The following is a 22,593-nucleotide window of genomic DNA, read 5'->3' as shown; positions in this document are numbered from 1 at the left end:
GGAGCAAGATGGTTTCCAGCACATGTTACAGTGACCACAGGTCAAGCTCTGGGTCAAGCTGGTGGGGATTGCTGGACAGTTGTCCTTAGGCATGTCCTCCAGAAGCTGGTGGACGCCGGCTCTCTGGTCAGCCCCAGGGATGAAATGTATGATCTCAGTGTCGTGCTCCTAAGAAGAGGCCATTCAGTCTCCTGAGTCACAAGCCGGGCTCGGGCATCCCACCCCAAAGCTTTAAAATTCCATTGATGAATCTCTCTGCAGGTCCGCTAGCCCTGTCAAGATCGGAGCAATCAGCCTACTTCTCAGACATCATCTCTTAATAGACTGGCATAAGAGCTGTGAGAGTAGAGCTCCTGTCTCCAGTTCCATTTATGACCCTAAGTGACTCCCTCCCTTGCTGTACTCCACAGCCCCCACCATCATAAACACTTAAGGGGCCAACCTCCGATGGCCTAGTTTTGAGGAGGATGGGGGCCATTAAGGTCCAAGGCAGCAGCAAAACAAAGTTATTCAAGGTGAGCGGGGTAGCCAGCCACAGCCAGAAATAGCGCTCGGGGCTTCTGACTTGAAGTCTCCTGCTCATTACTTCAGACCACGCCATATCCTTCTGACTGGTAAGTGCATCTTCATCATAACACGCACCCTAATCAGGCACCTAAATTGAGCTGATGCAAATGTAAATATGGTTTCTCGAAACACTCCAGCAGTAATGTTCCATTCTCTCTTTGCTACAAATCAAAGTAATGAGCAGTCTGGCTTTCTTTTTTATTTCTTTTTGTATTAAGGTTTTAATAGAGAGATAATCATGGGATTGGAAAAAATCCAAGCCGCTATGATGAAACACTTAAAACTCGCAAAGAATAAATTAAAATCGAGAAAGTTAGAAATCATACAGGACGATGACTAGAATATGGTGGTTGGGAGGAAAGCAAGATTGGGTTTCATTCTAAAATGTTAACTTTTAAGCAAGGTGTGGTGGCGCACGCTTGTAATCCCAGCATTCTGGAGACTGAGACCAGAGGATTGTGGTTCACGGACAGCCTCAGCTACTTAGTGAGGCCCTCTGCAACTCAGTGAGACCCTGTTTCAAACTAAAGAATAAAAAATAGGGCAGGGAGTGTAGCTCAGAGGTCAAATGCCCCTGGGTTTCATCCCCAGACCTGCCAAAAAAAAAAAAAGTTAACTTTTGCCATTATGACCTTCGCTTCTACCTACCTCTTTTTGGAAAGAAAGGGTCTGGAGATACATAAGATGTCTTTGGAGAAGAAAACCAAACAAGAAATTGAATAAATAGCTTCAGAGGAAAAAAGGAGACATTCTGGGAAATGTTTTTGAATCTCTAGAAACAAAATAAGCAAAGCCAAAAACTAAGAGGGTGTAGGGAGAGAATCAGATGACGGGTGAATGCTGGTAGTTAACAAGACAGAAGAACTTTCTAGCAGGCACCAGAGCAGTCATCCGCAGAAAAGACAATCTGTTTGGAATGGGACAGGAGGAAAACTAAGATTTGGTGATATCTGACTTATGAGAGAATTGAGAAACAGAACCAAATATCTGACCCATCCTCTGTAGAGTATTACTATTGGTCTGGTGGGCTGAGACAGGAGGATCGCGGGTTTGAAGGCAACCTTGGCAACTTAGACTGTTTCAAGAGAAAAAGGGCTGGGGGTGTAGCAGCAGAAGGTCCCTGGGTTCCATCCCCAGCTCCTCCCCTAAATGAACAACTTTAGGATGCACCCCAGACTACAAATCAGAGTGTATTTGAACAAGCGTGCCGGGTAAGTCATTGATTCAAGGCTGACGGCCGTGGCATTTGTTCCCATTCAGTGAGTGGTGATGGAGAGGGGAACAGGAATGGGTAGGGCGGCGGAGAGAAGGCATCATAGAAACGCAGCATGGACTGGGGCAGTTAGAATGCTTGCCGGAGATGTTGAGAGAGAGAGAGAGAGAGAGAGAGAGAGAGAGAGAGAGAGAGAGAGAGAGAGTGGTAGTCAAGAGGGAGGTTAAATTTAGGAATTATTAGTAGCAAGGCGCATGAACTCTTATGAATAGTTTGAGCAGCTGGGAGAAAAGTTTAAAAGCAGAAAAGGCTGCAGGGCCTGGAAGCTGCCTGTGGGCGCCTCCTGGGAGATGGAGGTGAGGAAGCAGACAGCAGCTGTGGAAGCTATCACGGGAGGAGCTCAGAGCTGATTTATCATCCGGACCACGTCTCGCCGACTAACAAATACTGATTTGGATAAACAGCGAACCCTGGGAGAGGCACCATCTCCAATTAAGAGATCACAATCCACATAAATAAAAGGCAACCAAAGGCAACCTCGGTCTGCTTAGGTAAATCCCAGCGATTTCTTCGGCGCTCATTAGAGCTGCTGAGATAGAGACAGGCTGCCTTATCACGCGGCTGCAGGGCTCCGAGAAGGAAGCCTTCATTCTCAGGTGGATGAGTCAAGAAAAGAGGGTCGGCTCTTCTGGAGAGATGACCAGGACCCCAGTGAACTGGTTGATCTCTGAAATTTTCCCTGGGTGTGCATTTTGGCTTCAAGGGAGTTTGTCAGCAGAGAAGAGAAAGGAATGGTACACCATCTGGCATCCTGATTCCAAGTGGAACAAAATTTGTGGCAACCTGCAGATGTGGTCACAGGTAGTCTTTCTCAGCCCTTAGGTATGAGGAAGTAAGTGAGAGACAGAATAAAATGGATACAGGTGTAATCAAGAGTCCACCACTGGCTAACTGGATGGCCCTCTTGACATGAGAATATTCATCTAGATCATGAACCCAGCATCAGGCCTCTTAGCCCTTCACTGGGGAAGTGCATTCCAGAAATCTCTGGAAGACAGATCCCAGCATGAGCTTTTGGTCTGGTTGCAGAATCCTATCTCTGGCATGGAAACAAAGGAGCCAGGTTAGCAGAGCTATAGGAAGCTGTTACGTGAGATGTACAAAGAACTGGATGAAAAGATGACCTGTTCTCTTGAAGCAAGGAGAAAGAGCACATAAACCAACAACCCGGGCTCACGAGTGCAATTAGAGATAGAGTCATTCATTCACCAAGTAACTTCAAGGGCCAGCTCTGCCCATGATGTCACAAAAATCTGATTGTAAACCATGAACAAGATGGGCACAGTTCTTGATCTGATGGACCTTCCACATAAGTTCACTTGGAGAAGGTGCTAGATTGCTCTGCACAGCAAGGTGTAGGAAGCAGGAATCAAAGGTCACATCAGGCAGAACCTGAAAGTTGGGAGCAAGTTCTCCAGGTGAGGCTCAGGGAGCGGTGGGTGTTGTAGACCCAGGAGTAGTATAATGATAGCACAGGAAATTATCAAAATGCAGATATGAACATGCCACAGTGAAACCCACTACTCTGTTGAATTATAACGCACTAATAAAAAACGTGGTTTAGGAACAAGACAGCGAGCCCCCTGTGTCCCATACGGATGTCAAGAAGTGTATGACAATTTCCCTCCTTTCCCTATTCTATTCTGCTTCTTCAAAATGGCAAAAATGTCTCTCACACACTGATTATTTTCCCCTAGGATGCAATTTCAAAACTCTCACATGGATGGGCATGCCATTTTCCAGCATTAGGGATAAACAAAATAGAGTCAAAATAATTGTGTGTCTAGAGAAGGTAGGACCAACGGCGATGTTCCATTTGTACCCCGGAAAAATGCAGTGGGAATATTCACTTCATCCTGTAAGGCTAGTGGTTCAAGTGAAAAATCTAGCATTATTTATGCATAAAAATGGACTTAAGAGTAATCTTACTAACATGTATTTACTCACTGGGTCTTCTCACAAGTATTTCTGGAGTGTCTCCTTAGTACAAAGCACTCTTCTAGCTTTCTACAGCCAGGATGCAAATGACAGGAAACAGGATCTTATTGTTTCCCAGGGAATCAGCAGGCAGTTTGAGTGAGAACACATACACCTGAAAGCACACCAGGAGGTAGCAACTGAAGTGCTGGGGAGATGGCATCTAATACCTTTTCAATGATTGATGGATACATTTGGTCCACGGGTGCTGAATTCTAAGAATGCCAGTCCCAAGTTCTTCTAGGAAATAATGGCTGGGTGTGGTGATGCACCTGTAATAGCTCCCAGTGCTTGGGAGGCTGAAACAGAAGGATTGCAGGTTTGAGGCCAGCATGCAGCATCTTAGAGAGACCCTCTTTCAAAATAAATATAAAATGAGCTTGGGGGTGTAGCTCAATGGCAGAGCACCCCTGTGTTCAATCCCTGTACCACACATGCAAAATGATTGCAGTGCTGGTCTGAGGAAAGAAGATGTGAAAATACAAATGTGCAAGTAGTGAAGGGAGCCTTCCCCAGAGCGGCCAAGGGGAGAGGGTGAGATCAGCGTTGTTTTCAAATGAGATTTAGAGAGGTGATCTTGATTCAGTCAAGCAGAGAAAAAGAGGATTAATTTTTGCTTCGAGAAATAATTAATTTTATTCATGAATGAATTGCTACTGTGAGCCACATATATGTAGAGAGAGAGAGAGAGGAGAGAGAGTGAGGAAGACTGTCATGATAAAGACACAGGAATTCAGGGACGCTGGCTGGTCATGTGCTTACCCTCCCTTTTTTTTTTTTTTGGCTTTGTTTTCTCTTCAAGAGAAGAGCTTTTTCTGGGTCAGAGATTCTCACTTTTTTTTTTTTCTTTATTCAGCTTCTGCCGCGTTTCTCCCACCTCAGAGCTTCCCACATCTCCCACAGGAAATTATTTCAGTCCATGTAGCTTGGAACAGTGAACAGCACATGGCAGGGCCTTCCTTCCTTCCTTCAGTATCTATTTAGCGAGCCTCTGTAGGTGTGGGCCATTCCACAAGTGTTGGGGCCACAGACAGAGCCTCACGGAGCTCACCCACCCAGAAAGACCCACGAGAGGAATTCACGAGTATGGACTAAGGCCCCAGAGAGGACCTTTGTCCCCATGCCAATCACTGTCCCCCCCTCCAGGATCAGAAGCAGGTGGCTTTGCTCACCAGTTGCTGAAGGCAAGCTGGTAGAAGAAGCTTTGCACTTAAGTCTGAGATGGGAATTTTGATCCTGCAATCCCAGCTCAGCTTCAAATTAAAGAGAACTGGGCCTCAGCTGTCCATCTGACTGATTCCTAAGTGAAACAGGTGGGCATCACTGGAACACGTGGGCAAAGGCTCGGAGCAAGCTCTGCCTAGCAAGGCAGCTGTGAGGAGGAGGTGGCCAGGAGGGCTGGCCGCTTGAGGGCACGCGTGTCCCGCAGACAAGCGCCTTCTGTAAGCAGAGGTCTCAAGGCATAGATCCACTTGGTGTCGAAGCATAGACCTAACCAACAGGCTGTTTCCAGTCTCTCTGATTATTTTAGGAGAAGAAAAAACATTAAGGAGGCAATGAAAATAGATAGTTCTGGAAATATTAAAAAAAATAGGCCAAGCTGGGCATAGTGGTACATATCTGTAATCCCAATACTTGGAAGGCTATAAGAGGAGGATTGCAGGTTCAAGGCCAGCCTCAGCCATTTAGCGAGATCCTGAACAACTTACCAAGAACCTGTTTCAAAATAAAAAGTAAACCAGGTCTGGTGGCAGTCGCCACTGGAAGACCCTGCAGCCCTCTTTTTCCGCCAGGATTCCCCCTTTGTACTTGGGCTCCGGGGAACCCAGAGAGGGAGGAAGTCACAGATGGCTCTTCCTGAAACAGTGCACCCGCAGCAAATTCAGCGTGTGTTGGCTTTGCGCTGAAGATGTGTTTCTACAAGGATGCAGTGTAAATCGAATTTCTGTAAATCAAATCCTCTACTGGAGGGACACTTAATGCCATTTCTAAGATGCAATATCTTATTTCTTGCCTGGCAATGGCTTATAAAAATTCAGTGTTAACTAAATCCCCAGCCCCTGACTTTAGGATCAGGTAGGTTCTGATTTTAAAACACACGTCCATGCGGAAATGTCTTATATTTCAAGGAACATTTTCCTATAGCTAGAAGAAACCCATGATGCTTCAGATAACCTGTTTATTGGGTGATTTGCAAATCTGGATTTTTTAACAGTGACAAGATTGCTATACCTCTGTGAAGGCCCCACCTGCTACCATACCTATTATACCTATGCGATCAGATGAGGAAGTGAGAGAGAGAGACTGGGACTCCCCAGGCAGTTTTAGGATTTGTAGGTATAGCTTCAGGCAGATTAGAGCTATTCAAGCCAGGGCATGTTTGGGGAAAGATGCAGGACTTCCGGCGGGCCTCCCCAGCTCGTTCTTCCCCTCTGTCTTTTTCAAGGTACCTTGATTCTGCCATCATACTAAGTCCCCCACCCCCACCCTCTGCAAACAGCAAGTGAGCTCTGGTGGCCAGAATAAGTCAGAGTGAGCAAAACATCTCACCAGCTGGGCAGAAGGCTCTGATGAGAGGGAAATGAGGTAGCCAGGACCAGGGCTGCACCAAGTCTTTCATTTCAAGTCCCAGGGCCCAGGAGAATTCTCATTTTCCTTGTGTGCCAGGAGAGCCTGGTCCTCACCTGGGGACTTTTTAGTGACGGAGAAGGGACAGGAAAGAAAGCTCTTCGGGGAGTGACTTCTCCTGGATCCACAGAGGCATGTAAACACTGAAAGATTCCCTCGACATAGGCTACTTGGTTGGTTTATTAGTAACAGAGGTAAACTTTAGCATGGAAGCCAACCTCTTACTCATTGGTCCTGTGTATCTTCTGAATCGCAAATCTGAAAAAGAGTATATGGAGAATAAGAGAGGCTATGAACATCCTTGGATGTTGGCCTAGTTTGTTGAGATAATCTCACACAAGTGGTTCTCAATGGAAGATAATATGTTTCCTTGCCTTCTGCAACCACTGAGTAAAATTCTGTCCATTTTCGTGTCCGTACATCACAGCCATGGCAGAAGATGAAATATGAAAACCACAGGGCTTACTCTTTCGTGACCAGAGTCCAAAGTTGCTAAGACAGTGCCTGGATGCACAAAGAAGTCTGACAGCATGGGATGGCATGTCGGGACCAAGAGATGCTCAGGTCTGTGAATGAGAAGGGAACTTTAAAGACCACCCACGCAGACAACCACCACACAAATCCCCCACAAGGTGGACAACCTTGGCTTGAGCAGCTCCAGCCCTGGGCTGCTCACTGAAGCCAATTTCCATTGAACAGCAGAAAACTATAAAGATCTCTCTGAAACTGAATCATGGTCTCTCTCCCCATAACTTTGCTTATTGGCCCCGACTCTACTTCCTCATCTCTAGAACAAGTCTAAATGCCTTTTCTTTGCAGCAGGTCTCTAGATAATTGAGAATAGTTATTATTCTCCCTGATTCTTGGACGTGTTAGTGCTCTGTAACTTCCCTTCAGAGACTCTCTCCCTCCCTCGCACCAGTCCCTCTCGTGAGCTGCTCTCATTTCTTTTCCTCCATCTCTCCCGTTTTCATCTTTCTTCATAAAGAAAATATATGAAATTTATCTTGACATCCTGTTTTCTTCTGAAACCAGTTCTTGCTCCTAGGGACCTTGCTTGCTAACTCACTTTTCAAAGTACTCAAAGAATTTTGTCACGGATCAATATGAGTTCCCTGTTTTAGAGATTCTCAGATCAGGGATTTCTTCTTCACCGACATCTTTAACTTCTTGAATTTTGTGCAGTTTTCAGAGATTCAAATGGTGGCTGTAGGTCACAGGCACACCTCGGGAAATAGGCATCATGGTAAATATGCTAACTGCACTGGGGCTTTAAGAAAGTTGAAAATGTGTGCTGGAGATATGTTGAGGGAAGACAGGTGGTTTTTTTTTCATTCAAGTTAAATGTAGAAAATATTTTTCTTTCTTTTTTTAAAATCTTCTCATAGTTGCAAAGGATGTCACTCAGTAGCTGAGGCTGTCTGTAAACCGCCATCCTCCTGTCTCAGCCTCCCAAATGCTGGGACTACAAGTGTGCACTACCCCACCAGGCTTTGGACCTGAATATTTTAAAAATCATAGTCCGCTTGGGGACCATCTTTCAATCAAGAAACAGAGCTACTCATTTTCAGGGCATCATGGTGATGAACAGAGAGAATAAGAGGATCAGAGAGACACAGACTGCAGTTGGGTGGGGCAGGGACACCTCCCGGAGACCCACCCTTCCATCCCTGCCTCATTAAAAAGGGTCTTTATCTAGGTAGACAGTACAACCAGGAACCAAGACTCTGCCTGGAATACTTCACTGATGTAATCAGCGACTTCTGAAGCAAATCACAGTCCCTGAATGGTGGTTTTCATCTTTACTCCTATCATCTGATTTATGGGAGTGGTAAATGGAGATTGCTTCACCATCTCATTCAGGACCAAGACTCCTTCGAGCTAGTCATTCTGATATCCTTTAAGGCTTCAGAGTCCTCTTCTGGACCTTGGTAGACAAGAAAAGGGAGAAAACTTGAAGGGTCTCGTGGGAGGAGTTTTGGCTAGGCCTGAATTCATATTTCATTTGCCAAAACTTAGTCACATGAATGCAAAGAAAGTGAGGAGGGGAGTAGTGATTGTCCATCTGTGGTGGACAATGGAAATAGAAAAGAGGAAAATGGAAATAGCTCGCAAAACCACTTTCCATTATCTGCTACAAGGGGAGGAATATAAGGAAAGAGTGAAATGCAAAGCTCTAAATTTGAGTTTAAAAAATGTCAGCTTCACAAACATAGGATATAGGAGGCCTGTCTTGGCTGTGAGTCTTATGGAAAAAATAATCTGAGGCTGAAAAGAAATATGAGGTACTAGTTGACCATAAAATTACTGTGAGCCAAGAATATTTTTATCTTTAAAAAATGAGTGCAATATTCAAGTGCATTAATAAAGGAAATATGGAGAGTAGATTGTCTTCACCTCTTACTTAGCTATGTATCCTTGACTAAGGTATTTAAATTATCTGAGCCTCAGCTAGCTCAGCTATAAAATAGGGCTAAAGCCCCGGTGTGTATCATTTAACTATTTCCATAGATATGCATATAAAAAATTCAGTAGCTTAAGATAATTTGTTCTTATCATGCCTGTGTAGGTTGGTTGCATTCTATTGGCTGTAGGCTACAGGTGTGAAAGAAGGCCGGGATGTCTTTCCTCTAATGATGTTGACTCCGGGCCCAGGCTGAAAGTGTAGCACATCCATCCGGTACCTGGGGGAAGTGATTCTGGTAGTGAGGGCAGAGATGGAGGAGGAATAGAGGAAGCAGGCAATGCCTCTGGAGTTCTTGGCTCAGGACTGGCACACCATCACTTAGACCCCCATTCTTTGGTCTAAAGCAGAGTCACGCAAACCACACCCGTTATAGATGAGGCCAAGAAATAACTTCTCTCCATATAAATAAGTGCTGCTGCAAAGTCACATGCTAAGAGCCTTCTCATGAAGGTGAGAATGATGATTCAGTCTACTGCACTGACATTTGTAAGACTGCAGGATGATTTAAATATATACAAAACATCCGGCCCCATTCCTGGAAACATGGCCCAATAAAAACTGGATCGCGATGGTGATCATAATGAGGATGATAGCAATGTACTTCAATCGTGAGTCCTAACGTGCTCTTGGTGGCTCAGAACACATCAGCTGGATGGTGTCAATTTTGGTAGCCCTTTTAAAAAAGAAATACATCAATAATAGGTTGCAAAGAGGGAAAGTTAAACACAGGGTCTAGAGAGCTGGAAACTCTTGCAAGAACTAAAAAGGGTTAGTTCCACATACCAGAAGGCCTATCTCATTGCAAAAAAAAAAAAAAAGAAAAAGTAAACTTTGGGAGGAATTGAAGAAACTGCCTGTGGGAACTCTCTTGGAGTAAAATGGTTAATGGGACTCCATGAAGAAATCTGATGAGGAGAAGGATAAGATGGGCTGCCATCTTGCTGAAGAAAATCAAAGGCAACAGGAGGTGAGTAGCAGTGAGTGGAATCACTTTATCCATGGTTAAACAGATATGCTGTGGGACAGCATGTGGTGTGGTCAGGGAGAGCTGGGAAACAATCCTAGCTCCCTTTCCAGTTCCCCTGGCCTCATAGAGTCATTGGTCTTTTATTCCAATGTGTCCATTGTATTCCATTGTGATTCTACAAACACACCATTCCCAGCGTCCTCTTCAAGAGCCTGAGCCCACGAGGGCAGTGTGAGACTCGCCAAATGCTCATCTCCTTCTCCTTCTTTTAGCTTGATTCTCCCCTCCCTATTTCTCCCAATCAGCCTTAATTAAACTGTTTGAAAGCTGCAGCTTGATTTTAATTAGAGCAAAATTAAAAAGATTAGAATGAAATTGGCCAATCATTGTTTACGGGCCGTTGTTTGAGAACACAGCAGGCTGCTTAAATTACCTCCACGCCAGGCTACTTGAGTTCTTGCAGACAGTGGGAAGGACAGGGCACCAGGACATCTGAGAGAACTGGCCTCGTTTCTGCTCTTGTGCCTTCAGCAGTACAGAGGCTGAAATACTACTTAACCAAATGACTCCTGTATAGGAGGCCTTCCTGCCTGGCGCTTTCTCCATCCACAGGGCTAAACAAGGCAGGAGAATTACCTGGGAAGCAGTACAAAGGTAAGTAGTGGTACCTGATCTTAAGCAAAAGTCTCAGACGAAGGCAGAAAGTCACTGACAACATGGCCCAGATTCGAGTCAGACATAACCAGGACTTGGGAAAGTCCCTTATCTTAGTTTATCTGTCCCTTAATTTGTGAACCCGAAAGGTAAATAGTTGATTAATATCATCATCCTTCCTCTTTCTCTCTTCCAAAGTCATTGTTTAAATAGTTTAGCAGGTGTGAAAAGTATTTGCAAATTAAAAAACTAAAAGAATGCAATATATATGAGATTATGTTTTTATTATCATTTCTTTTGGTAGCTTAGATTAATGATGTCTTATACATGATAGCAGTGGAGGCTCTAATAGCCAAACGCATTACAGTAATCTGTTGTAGAGATAGGAATCTCCTGATGGTGTGATATGTCTAGAAACGCTGCCTTCCTGAAAATGTCCAGCTAGGAAATGTGACCCGTCTTAGCTGAGACACTGAGGCAAATAGCTGGCATCCCTCAATGTACTTGTTGGCTGTGACTATTTGACTGATCATGTGAGTTTTTCCAAGATAAAAATATTGATCCCCACTGCCGGGCGTGGTGGCGCACGCTTGTAATCCCCGCGCTTGGGAGGCGGAGACAGGAGGATCGCGCAGGTTCGAAGCCAGCCGCGCTGGCTTAAGAGACCCTGTTTCCAAAAATAAAAAATAGGTCTGGGAGTGTAGCCCGGAGGTAGAAGGGCTTCCAGGAACCCCAGCACCACCAAAAATAAATAAATAAATAAAAAATAAAAAAATATTGATCCCCACGAGAAAAGAAAGAACAGTAACGCCCTAGCCTTACTTACTATTCATTGGCAGGTTGAGTCCTGGATGGGAAGTCTGTTAGTAGAAAGATAAAGCAAGAAAGGGCTCTTTTGGTCTGGAACACATTAGAAAACTTAGCAGTGTGATATTCAGTGGCATTCACCGAGCTTCTTGTGTCAAATTGGCAACCCACAAGCTGATTGCAAAAGACAACATTTCAAGGGAAGAGTGGGCTCAGAGGACACAAACATTTGTGTTGTTCCAGATTTGGTTGATATGTGAGACATTTTCCCATGGGTCAGTGGTCAAGAGTTTAAGTAGACCAAGTGAAGTCACAGGACAACTGACCAGAAAACTATTTCATATTTTGGCTTGCCAAAATCATTGTTTTTCTTTGATTTTCTCTTAAGTTCTGAAATGTGTTATTCATTCATTTAGACCGTGCCTTCCTTCATTTTTCTTTTCTTCTCTTTCGGTTTTTTTTTTTTTTTTTTCTGTGTGATACTAGGGATTGAACCCAAGGGTGTTCTACCTCTGAGCTGTACTCCCCAGCCTTATTTATTTTTTATTGTTTTGAAACAGAGTCTCACTAAGTTGCTGAATGCCTTTCAGAATTGCTGTGGCTGGTCTCAAACCTGTGACCTATCTGTTTCAGCCTAACAAGCACTAGGATTATGGACACGTACAACCACACCCAGCTTTCTCCTCTTTTTCAAGGAAAACCAGCCATATATATATTTTTTTTTATAAGCACGATCTGTATAAAAACAACTATAAGCTCAGTCAATTTGGGTGTTGCAGTTCCTTTGAAAACCAAAGTTGATCCAGGTGTAGTGGCGCATGCTTGTAATCCCAGTAATTGGGAGGCTGAAACAGGAAGAATTCAGCAGGTTCAAGACCGGCTTCTGCAACTTAGTGAGGCTCTCAACAATTTAATGAGACCCAGTTCTCAAAGAAGATATAAGTCTTAGAGGTGTAGCCCAGAGGTAGAAGGCTCCTGGTTTCCATCCTCAGTACCACACACACACACACACACACACACACACGCATACACTCACACAGAAAACAGAAGTTGGAGGGAGGTGCCCAAAAAAGAGACCACTGAAAATAGATCCAAAGCATAAAAAATAGAGGACAATATCCCCTGTCACAACAGCCCACTCTTTTGCCATAGTTTGCAAAATGCACAGGTGCTGGGCATCCCGGGCTCCATGGCTCCTTAAGACTCCTGCCCAACCACCCAGGGAGTCCCAGATTCTAGTCTGAGGCACTGCCTGAGTGAGCAGAGCATGATTGGTTAGCTCTGCTGGAAACAGCATCGATTTTCTCCCTAGTAAACTGAGCCTGGAGTCTGACTCGGGGAAGGGGGAGCACGTGCCTCATGGCACACAGGGGCTCACTTACACTGGGAGAGGACCGTGCCAAGCCCACCGGAGGGAGCTGGGGAGAGCTGCAAGCTCGGGATATGGGGAGTGTGCCTCTCCAAAGGATAACCATATTGGTAGCCTTGGAAATGGGCCTGAACATGTTTCCTCAAAAGAGGTGGGAGGATACAAGATTTATTGTAAAATTGGTACTAGAAGAATTCAGCTATTAGCATAATGCCCTCAAACCCAACCACCCCGATGGTAGGCTGTGATATGTATCACGACCAGATTACAGCCGCATCGGGGTATAGATTGGCATTTAAATATCTCTCCATCTATCTGTCTATCTGTTTTTAAACACTCTCTCCCTGAAGGCTGTTTAGGGAGGGAGACTCCATAGGTAATGACTCTTCGTGGGGGTTGGATCAATGTTCTCAGTGTACAAGCCTGAAAGGTGGTGCTTATGCTTGAGCATCTGCTGGAAGCAGGACCTGGGATGGCAGGCCCCAGCTGTGCTCTTTCTGGGTCTTTCATCTGCAGGAGCCGAGACCCTGCAGGGGTGTCCTTGCTGGCAGAATTCTCGTTGACCTTGTGCTACACAGAGAGCACAGTGCAGCAGGGTAGCCGGTGACCTGGAGACATAGCTTTTTATTTACATTTTTTTCCATTAGTAACACCTGGTAACTGTTCAATGTGTTCTTTTTAGAGACTCCTCCCCCTCATTTTTGTTCTTCAAACCCAGAGCCAGCTCAAAGCTGACTGGGTCCCAGAGCCCTGGGGAAGCTCCCCTCGCCTGAGGCTTGGCGTGGCTGTCGTTCAGCTCTCCTGTAGTAGAATCCCCTTTGGGTTCTGGGGAGGTCCTGGAACGTAGAAAGCAAATGCATCATTAGTGTTAGGCATTTGGGGACAAAGAAAACGATGATCGATTCAGAATATCTACCTAGATCTATCTATCTACACTCGTCTACTTAAAATATTCTGAGTAATTATATATGGTTGATTTAACACACTGGACTGTTATCAGGAATTTTACCTTTCTTAGATTTTTGTCTCTGGTGGTGTTAGTGATTTTATGGACACGTGAACTCTTTGGTAGAAATGGATATCTCTACATTTTAGAATGTACTAAGAGGGATAGGAAAATGGAGTAAACTGTTAATGGTAACTGCCTACTGATGTACCCTTTCAAAGCGCCATACAAATACCTTTTCCAGGCAAAGGCCACCTTGAAGAGATCTGTTCAGCCCTTGGCTCAACACATGTGACCTTTATGTAGTGGCCTCTGCTGTTCTAAAGGCACTTTCCATGGAGACTGCAGTGCTGTTTGAAATGTCTGCTTCCTCAGACTGTTTACTGTGTAACAAACACAGTGGGAGAAGATTTTAGGAGAAATGGCTAAATTGAAATGGAGATTTACTTGATGTCTTAATTGAAACAAAGATGATGGCTTAATTGAAGCAGTATGTGTTAATATAATTGATATATAGAAAACATTCTTTTCTTGGGGAAAAAAAGAGCCTTGATTATTTTATTACTGGGGGAAAAAAACTACTAAATGAAAAATCGGAAATGAACATTTATTCTCTGAATAGCACAGGCTGCTTTCCAGTATTGCCTTCTGAGGTTTTCAGATGCTGGAAAGAACCAGGTTGATATGTTCTGTAAGTACATTTGTACCACACTCTGGCTCAAACTCCACACACAGATGTTTCCCTGATATTTTGATGCAATGAAAGGCCCCAAAGGGCAGGTAAGATGCTTGGTGGAGCAGAAGAGAAAAACGCTGGAGCCTCAGAGTCTGAACTTTTCTGTAGCAGAAGCTTCGTGCCCAACTGAGTTGACACGTGTATCAATCAGTTTTCTACTACTGAAATAAAATATACAAAGTTGCATGCTTTATAAAGAAAAGAGGTTTTATGCAGCTAACTGTTCTGGATATTCAAGTGTATGGCACTGGCATCAGCTCACCATTAGACAGGGTCTTCTTAGCTACATCACATGGTTCGTGGTATCATGGTAGAAATGTGTACAATAGGAAGAGAATGTGGTTAGACATGAGGCCAGAGTCATGAGGATGGGCTACACTTGTTCTTTTATAATGAGAGTCCCAGGAGAACTACCCTATCTCGACTGAGGACAGTGGGCCCAAAAATCTCTTCCTCCACCTCTTAAAGGTTCCTCCATCTCTTGACATTTCCACACAGAGGACCAGGCTTCCAACATGTGACCCTTTGTGGGCCCATGCACAGCAACGCTCCACTGTAATTTAATATGGAAGCAGACTGAGCTTGATGGTTCTGTTTTGGCAAATGTAGCTCCTTACCAGCATTCTTTTAGATTCTTTCTCCAGTGAAATCCTTAGAAGTCCCTATCCCTATGCATCCTTTTCCCAATGAAATATGCATTATCTCTTTCTCTGTCATAACACACACACACACACACACACACACACACACACACACACACACACACACTTCCCCTCACAACATCACAGTTTCCCCTTTGAGTTTCACAGGCAGAGGTAGTATATCACAGTGGTCCTAACGGTTTCAGAAAAAGACAGCCTGTGCTTAAATCCTGACTCTGCCACCTACTGGTTGTTACCTACTGGGCAAATTGATGTATTTGTGCCTCAGTTCCATCATCCATAAGATGAGGATAATTATATCTCCCTCTTATAGGAATCTTTTATAAGCCGATCCTTGTAAGATGCTTGGAATGCCTACCACATAGTAAGAATTCATTAAATGTTAGCCATTATTTTTTATTCTTTGCTCATAAAACGCTTCCTAAGATGCTATCATTCATCTTTCTAGGTCATTTGTTATTCTGTGTTATGATTTCCTGAGCAGCCAGGGGAGTCGGGTCCAGGCCTTTGTCTCTGATTCTTATTCTAATGCTTTGTGTATAGGCTTGATTTTTCTTCTGCGTCTCACTTTCTCCTTCTGCAAATGGGCATGTTGAAGTCTCTTGAATCCAAAAAGGGTTTTCTCTGTGTTTTGAATATATAGTTCATTTTAATATATGGTAAGTTCATATTTTTGTATTTTGTAGAGTAAATTTATATTTTTCATTTTAAAGAAATGGACTGTTCTGGGTAATCAAACTACTTTTGTTAAAAGATAGTAAGCATTTAAAAAAGAATCTGAGTGCAATAAAATAGATTTAGCTTCAGCTGCACAAAGGAAAACAGTGTTGTAGAAATCACAGTGTGGCATTGACCTCAACTATTGGCACCGAGTTTTAAACTCAGCTCACCCACTTCCTAACTGTGTGACTTCATCCAAGTTACTTTCCTAACCTCTCTTGGTTTCAGTTGTTGCTATTGTCACCATGATAATACTTGATGTTAAGAGCGAGAGCAATGGGAGGAGGTCAGGACGTGAGCTCTTTGTTCCAATTCTCCCACCAGCTGGTTATTTTGCTTTAAGCAAGCCAGTTGCCCTCTCTGCTTCATGGTTTTCTTGTAACATAAGAAGGTTGGCACTGACCTTCTTAACTAGTGTGCACGCCAGCATGTGGGTATGCTGAGGATGGGTTACAGGTTTGTGATGCATTAACCCCTCAGACCTTGGGGCAATTGGGCAGGACTAGGTAGCAGAATTTCTTGCACTGATCTCCTTTGCTCTGAGCAGCCTCATCTGTGACCCCCAGTGCTTCCTATCAAGAAAAATTTCAATGTACACAACCATGGGAAAGCATTGGCAACCACTCCTCAAGTATTTCTGCCCGTTATAACAACCCAGACTTTCTTCCTAGTTGTTGTATGACATTGGGCAAATCATGTCTTTCTGATCTTCAATTTCCTCCTTTATGTAAGAAGCACTCAAAACTATGGGTCTGAATGAAATATGTGATGTTCCATGTCTGATGTCAAGTTGAGTAACAGTTAGCAATTCTAAGATGGCTGCTTCTTTTGTCCACCCTTAACACCATGCACATGGACAATATAATTGCCAGACCAGGGCAGAGGCACGGAGGTGCCGATCAATAACATTTGGGGTCAGGCACAACAGAATCTGATTGAGAGATTTTTGATTCACTGGACTGTGGCGTGTGGACAGTAGACTGTCCCTGGAGATTGTCCAGGTGTGCAGAAAAACGTATAAAAGAACCCAGACAATGGGAGAGAACAGAGCAAAAGGACACACCAGCAGCGCCTTGACTTAGGCTTTCTTAAACACAAAAAATTTCGCTACTGCCTTTTCATAAATCAAAGCCAACTATCTCGTTGACATGTACACACATTTAGAATGTTTTATTTCACTTCAGATCAATCACTAATTGATTGTTGCCTCCACATATCCTCATCCTATAACTATTTCTTGTCAATTTTTCAATAATTTGCAAACAACTAGGGGATTAGGGAAGCCGTGACATAAAATAAATGATCTGAATATCTCTCACTTGACCATTCGACAAAAAACACATATTGGACATCTACTATTATTCTACCGTTAGAATACCTAGCCCTGTTCTATTGCTGGAGATAGAGGAATAAGACTAAAAATGTCAGCCCTTGTAAAGTTTGAGTTCTCATGAGAGCGAAAGGAGACTGAAGTAGATTATGTGAGTTAGGGACAAATGCATACAAAGCAGTGTATAGTCAGACAGTGAGGGAGGGCATGCTCTGGGATATTATAGCCAGGGAGGGTCAAATGATTGGCACTGACCTCAGAGGAGGTCAGAGTTTGGCAGTTCTAAATGAAGTTCTGAGCAGGCCAGACAGCCACTAAACTTTATTTATTACATTTAATTAAAGTGGGGCTCACTTCTATGGTAAAGTGGTCTTTCTTTTCAGTGATGGTTTTGATATTGTAAGGAACTATGGGAGATGGAGAATGCCTGTTTTCCTCCCTTGAAATCTAGGGAAAGAATACAATATAAATTATTAGAGAAGGCTAGGTGTTGTCTATCTCAAGGTAGAGGGACTGGTTTTGATGATTCTGATTTTTGGTTTTTAGTTTTTTATTGCTTTTGGGGTACTAGAATTTAAACCCAGGACCATTCTACGTTCAAGTTACAATCCCAGCCCCTTTTTAAAAATTAGCATTTAAAAATTTTTGAAACATGGCCTAAGTTGAAGAGGCTGGGCTTGAACCTGTGATGCTCCTATCTCAGCCCACCAAGTATTGGGATTACAGGAATGCACCATAATACCCAGCCAAGTTTTTAAAAAATTGTTCCTTTTTGTTTCTGTTTTTAGTAATCTGGTTTTATGATTCATCAATGTAATTATCAACTAGCCAAGAAGTGGATGCTAGTTTCCATGCAGCCAATTAGAAAAGAGATGGGGTAACTGCTCTTTACCCTGAAGTGAGATTGGGGATAGAAAATGCTTTTGACAAATACCCCGTGCTTTAATTAAAGTTTAGCTTTTCCTGCACAAAAGAAACTACCAATAATATATTATTATAAACTTGCCTGCTTAGATAAATAAAGCCACACAGCAAGAATTTTTATTTGAGGACTTGGATGGAACCAGAAATTATTAGTCACTCATTTTCCTTTGTTTGCCTAGAGATGCCTGGCACGTGCTCCTCCTCCCCATCCGAGCCTCTCGAGCTAGATGGGGGATGCTATAGCCTCAAGTTGGGCATGGATTTTTGCTTATTTATTTTTAATTCTTTTGTTTTCTGCAGCTCCATTTTTTGCACTCCACGGTTGGGGAGGTTAAATAAGGCTTAGAACTGTCAGGATGAGCAGGGTGGAGATGGGCGAGAAGGCTGAGGAGGTCCTACACTCCATTGCCTCCTGAGGTAGGGAAGCTAGTCATTGCAAATGTAATTGGAAAGACTGGAAAACTCCTTCTCTAACAATGAATATGGTCCTTTAAATTTCATCCTGTGACAAAGATCCCCCTTAGAAACCCTTTTCCCTTTAAAACACAAGCATTTCAAGAAAAGCGCAAAGCATGACGGTTAACATCCCTGAGGAGGCTAGAAAGGAATTTGCTGTCTTCTGGAACAGGCGCCTGGACATAAGGGTCCTCGTGGTTCTTTTCAGTGTCCAGGTGACCTTGCCCTGAAGCTACAAAATCAAAGGTGAATAGAACTGCTGACATCTGAACTTGAATAAAGGCAGTCATGACCAATGACGCTTGTGGTCATGTATCTTCATCATTATATACCTGCACGCACACACACACACACACACACACACACACACACACACCATACACAGGCTAGCTTCACCTAAGAATGTTCTTCCAAAGTAAAATGTATTCATTTTATTGAAGCTCAGCCACCAGTTCACATCTTTTTTTAACATTCAGTGGTGAAACGAGACCTGTACATAAAACACATCTGTAGCTAGCTACCCCAGAAGGTGGATGTGATTTGAGCTGCAGTCTGAACCTGCGACTTTCATCCTGGAACCTTAAAAGTACAACCAACAGATAGTCCATGGTGTTTCTTTGGCAGACATTTTCAAATAAGTAAATACAGGAGGAGAGAGAGAGAGAGAGAGAGAGAGAGAGAGAGAGAGCGCAAGAAAGAAAAAAGAAAAAAATAAGGAAAACTGACAGCATTTGTTACCAATGGAAAAACATTTAAGCTTCCTCAGGAAAATTAATATTTTGGAAAACCTGTATTTGTCATTGTGAGCTCGACAGCTTCCTAATATCCAAAGACTTTTCAGGTGAGATTGGTGTTGATATCAACTGATGTGCTGTTTTGATATTACTTAATAAAAAGGGTTACGATGCAGAAGATCTGCATAGCTCAGTGATCTGATATCTCAAGATGACCAGTGCAGGCTGGTACAAAATCACACCAGATGAAAAGAGCTGTTCAGAGGACAATATAATACACTGGAATTTAATATGAAGATTGGTACATGTGGTTTCACATATAAAACTATAACCAACCTTCACGAAAGTACTGCTGGTTTGGTTTGGTATGGCCCAAAGACCAAAATCCACAATTCTGACAAGAGATTGAATATAGAAGCGAACCTGAGAATAAATTCAGCTCTTCCTCACTGAGCCAGACAGAAAAGGGGTTTACAAGAACGCAAAGCAATGTGTTCTCCTTATTTGAAGTTGTTTCAGAACATGCAATTACTGTCATAAAATATCTTATTTGTGTTATATGTAATGGGTTTACTATTGTTATCTTCAAATGAAACAATAAGTCTTCCTCAGTTTTGATTTCTGAAATGGCGAATATCAATAGAGGTAAGTCTCATAGACCAATATGGGGGATACTCTGACTTTTAAGACTGTCTAGGAGACCTGAGACCAGAAGGCTCAGTGTTCCTGACTTTACCAGGATGTAACTGAGGCCATGATGGGTGATGTGACTCACCCGCTGTGTGACAGTTGTGGCTGGATCATCTCTCTGCAAACCACTGTTCCAATATTTGTTTCCTTTATGCCTTTAGCCAGTCAGCTACTCTAATGAGAAAACTGGGTGATGAAGGCCAGCTGAGATAGGGCTTTCTGCAGCCTGGGAAGGGTGAGCCAGGTGAGGGCTGCAGGTAGAGGAAAGGACATTGCCTACTTCTGATAGGACGCCGCTTGTTGGAAAACACAGTCCGCCTCTCCTTATGCCTTGGCTCTTCCTCCAGGGAGTTTGCCCGGTGGAAAGTGAACAACTTGGCCGTGGAGAGGAAGGACTTCTTTAGTTTGCCTTTGCCTCTGGCCCCTGAGTTTGTCCGGAATATCCGCTTGCTGGGAAGGAGACCCAACCTGCAGCAGGTTACTGAAAACCTGATCAAAAAGTATGGCACTCACTTCCTACTCTCTGCCACCCTCGGAGGTAAGTATCATTACAAGCCCCAGCTAACAGGTTGGCAAAACACTGGAAATAGCTTCGGGCTCTATCAAATTTAATTCCAACTGTCTTCCTTGGCCTTTTTTTCCCCTTGCCTATTATTGCCTGAGAATAACTTTCTTTCTAGTGCTTTGAAAAAATGGTGTATTCTCTTGGCATCCAGACTCACCCCAAGATGTTCCTATTTGCTTAAAAGCATCCTTCGGAGAAGGGGGTACAGGGTAAGGAAGTTGGGGGACAGATAGGCTCCTACTAAGCACATACCAGCAGGGGGCGCTCTCAGTTTTCTTTTGACTGAGCCATCTAACCCCGAAGCTCCTCCAATTCCTAGTATTTGCCGTGCCTACAAGTGTCAGACCCATAGGCAAAGACATAGTTGTCCATTAAGCCCCTAACTCTTGCTTCCTCCCCGGAAGGATGGGTAACCAGCCAAACCAGTTTCAAGGATTCTAGGCTGGGGTGGGGGGTGAGGTGGGGATGGGGGTGGTGCCACATGTGGCTGGGCCCCATGGTAGAGTTGAGAGCTACAAAGAGGAGGAGTCCTTCCTCTCTACCCTGGGCAGAAGAAAGCAGGATTTATTAAAACATTTAGCTCACCATGCGATGGACAAAGAGGAGCTCTCCCAGGCTTCAGACAGCTGCCGGCATGGGGTAGGCCTTGAGTGTCTGATGGGGAGGAGGGAGGTAGAGTTTTGAGGCCTTGCACTTTCCGAAGGAGCAGAAATAGCCATGGTGACTTCTCATAAACAACTTGAGAGAGAGAAGTGCATCTCCCCCATGGAGGTAGATTGCTTGAGACCCGATCAATAGAGTGTGTTAAAGGGATAAGCTGGGGGCTAGAGGCTGAGCTTTAGGAGACTTAAAGAACTAAGGGAAAGGAGGCCCGCCCTGGTAGGGGCCTGTCACCCCATGGCACAGTTTATGGAGATGGTTCTAAAGATGGTCAGGGGTGGGGAGGTCTGTAGCTGGGTGGCACTCCCTCCTAGCTCTGTCTGCCCTGGCCAGTGTTTCAGGTTCCTCTGGGGAAGGGACTTAGGAGCTGAACCCATGAACCCACCATGTCTTTTCCTACAGGAGAAGAGTCCCTGACCATTTTTGTGGATAAGCGGAAACTGAGCAGAAAGACAGAGACGACAGGAGGTGCCCCTGTGGTAGGGGGCAGTGGGAACGGCTCTGCTGTGTCCCTGGAGACCCTGCACCAGTTGGCAGCCTCCTACTTCATCGACAGAGAGAGCACACTGCGACGGCTGCACCACATCCAGATAGCCACAGGGGCCGTCAAGGTAACAGCCCAGGAGGCTCTGGGGTGGGAGCCAGAGCCTAGCCATCGCCAGTCTCCAGGCCAGCCAGTTCAAAGGGCAAAAGAAGCTTCCGGTGGAGTCACAGCTAGTTCTCACGTCGAATTGGGTTATTCATCCCACAACTCTCATTCCAGGGGGATCAGCTCAACGTGTGTGTGTGTGTGTGTGTGTGTGTGTGTGTGTGTGTGTGTGTGTGCAAATACAAATGAGAAGGTTTGGGTGAGAGACACAGAAACCTACTCAAAGTAGCGTGGATGCCAAGATGGTAATGAGGAAGGCACTGAAGACTAGTGCAGATCTCCCAGGGCGGGGCACTAAATTCAGCTCAGACATCTGGGACTTATAAAAGGGCCGTCATGTTCCTAGGTTACTCCTTCTCTTTCTTGTTGGAATTCTGATCTCTACTTTTTCTTTTCCACCTGCTTCATCTTCCTGCTTCTCTTGTCTCAACGTTATTGCTTGTTTACTCCAGAGTTTCTGTACCCCCATGGGTCCAACTGCCACAGAGCTTCGCCTGGCTGTGGCACTGACTCTGGTCCTGACTGCACACCATCTTTCTGTTTTATCGCCTGCTGCTACCACCAGTGCAGTCCACGGCCTTGTTCACTGTTACGGCCTCAGTTCCTTCCACTGGGAAGGTGTTCAATAATTTTCACCTAAATTTTGTTAATATCTACAACCACCCTTTAAATTTTTTCTCTCTGTTATCAGAGTTCTCAGTTCTCTTGAGAACCAAATCTGGTTCGGAGTCCATCCTAGCGGGTCTTGCGTAGTTTCCAAGGGTGTTGGAGTGAAAGGCACTAGATATCCTAAACAACATATTATAATAATG

General features: G+C 44.2%; 1 protein-coding gene across 1 annotated transcript in view; it reads left to right on the top strand.

Annotated features, from left to right (window-relative positions):
* BRINP2 (BMP/retinoic acid inducible neural specific 2) overlaps positions 1 to 22,593 on the top strand; it is a gene marked incomplete at both ends in the record, with an annotated part of 41,437 nt that overhangs the window by 4,141 nt on the left and 14,703 nt on the right. Inside the window, 2 exons of the mRNA XM_080699624.1 lie at positions 20,255 to 20,445; positions 21,535 to 21,743. Of these exons, the coding sequence (XP_080555750.1) occupies positions 20,255 to 20,445; positions 21,535 to 21,743 (400 nt within the window). The remainder of the gene's footprint in view (positions 1 to 20,254; positions 20,446 to 21,534; positions 21,744 to 22,593) is intronic.

The sequence above is a fragment of the Muscardinus avellanarius genome (assembly GCF_963383645.1).
Source record: "Muscardinus avellanarius genome assembly, chromosome: 7".
Taxonomy (NCBI): domain Eukaryota; kingdom Metazoa; phylum Chordata; class Mammalia; order Rodentia; family Gliridae; genus Muscardinus; species Muscardinus avellanarius.
The sequence above is the reverse complement of the archived record's forward strand: the minus strand, read 5'-3'. Positions and strand labels throughout refer to the sequence as shown.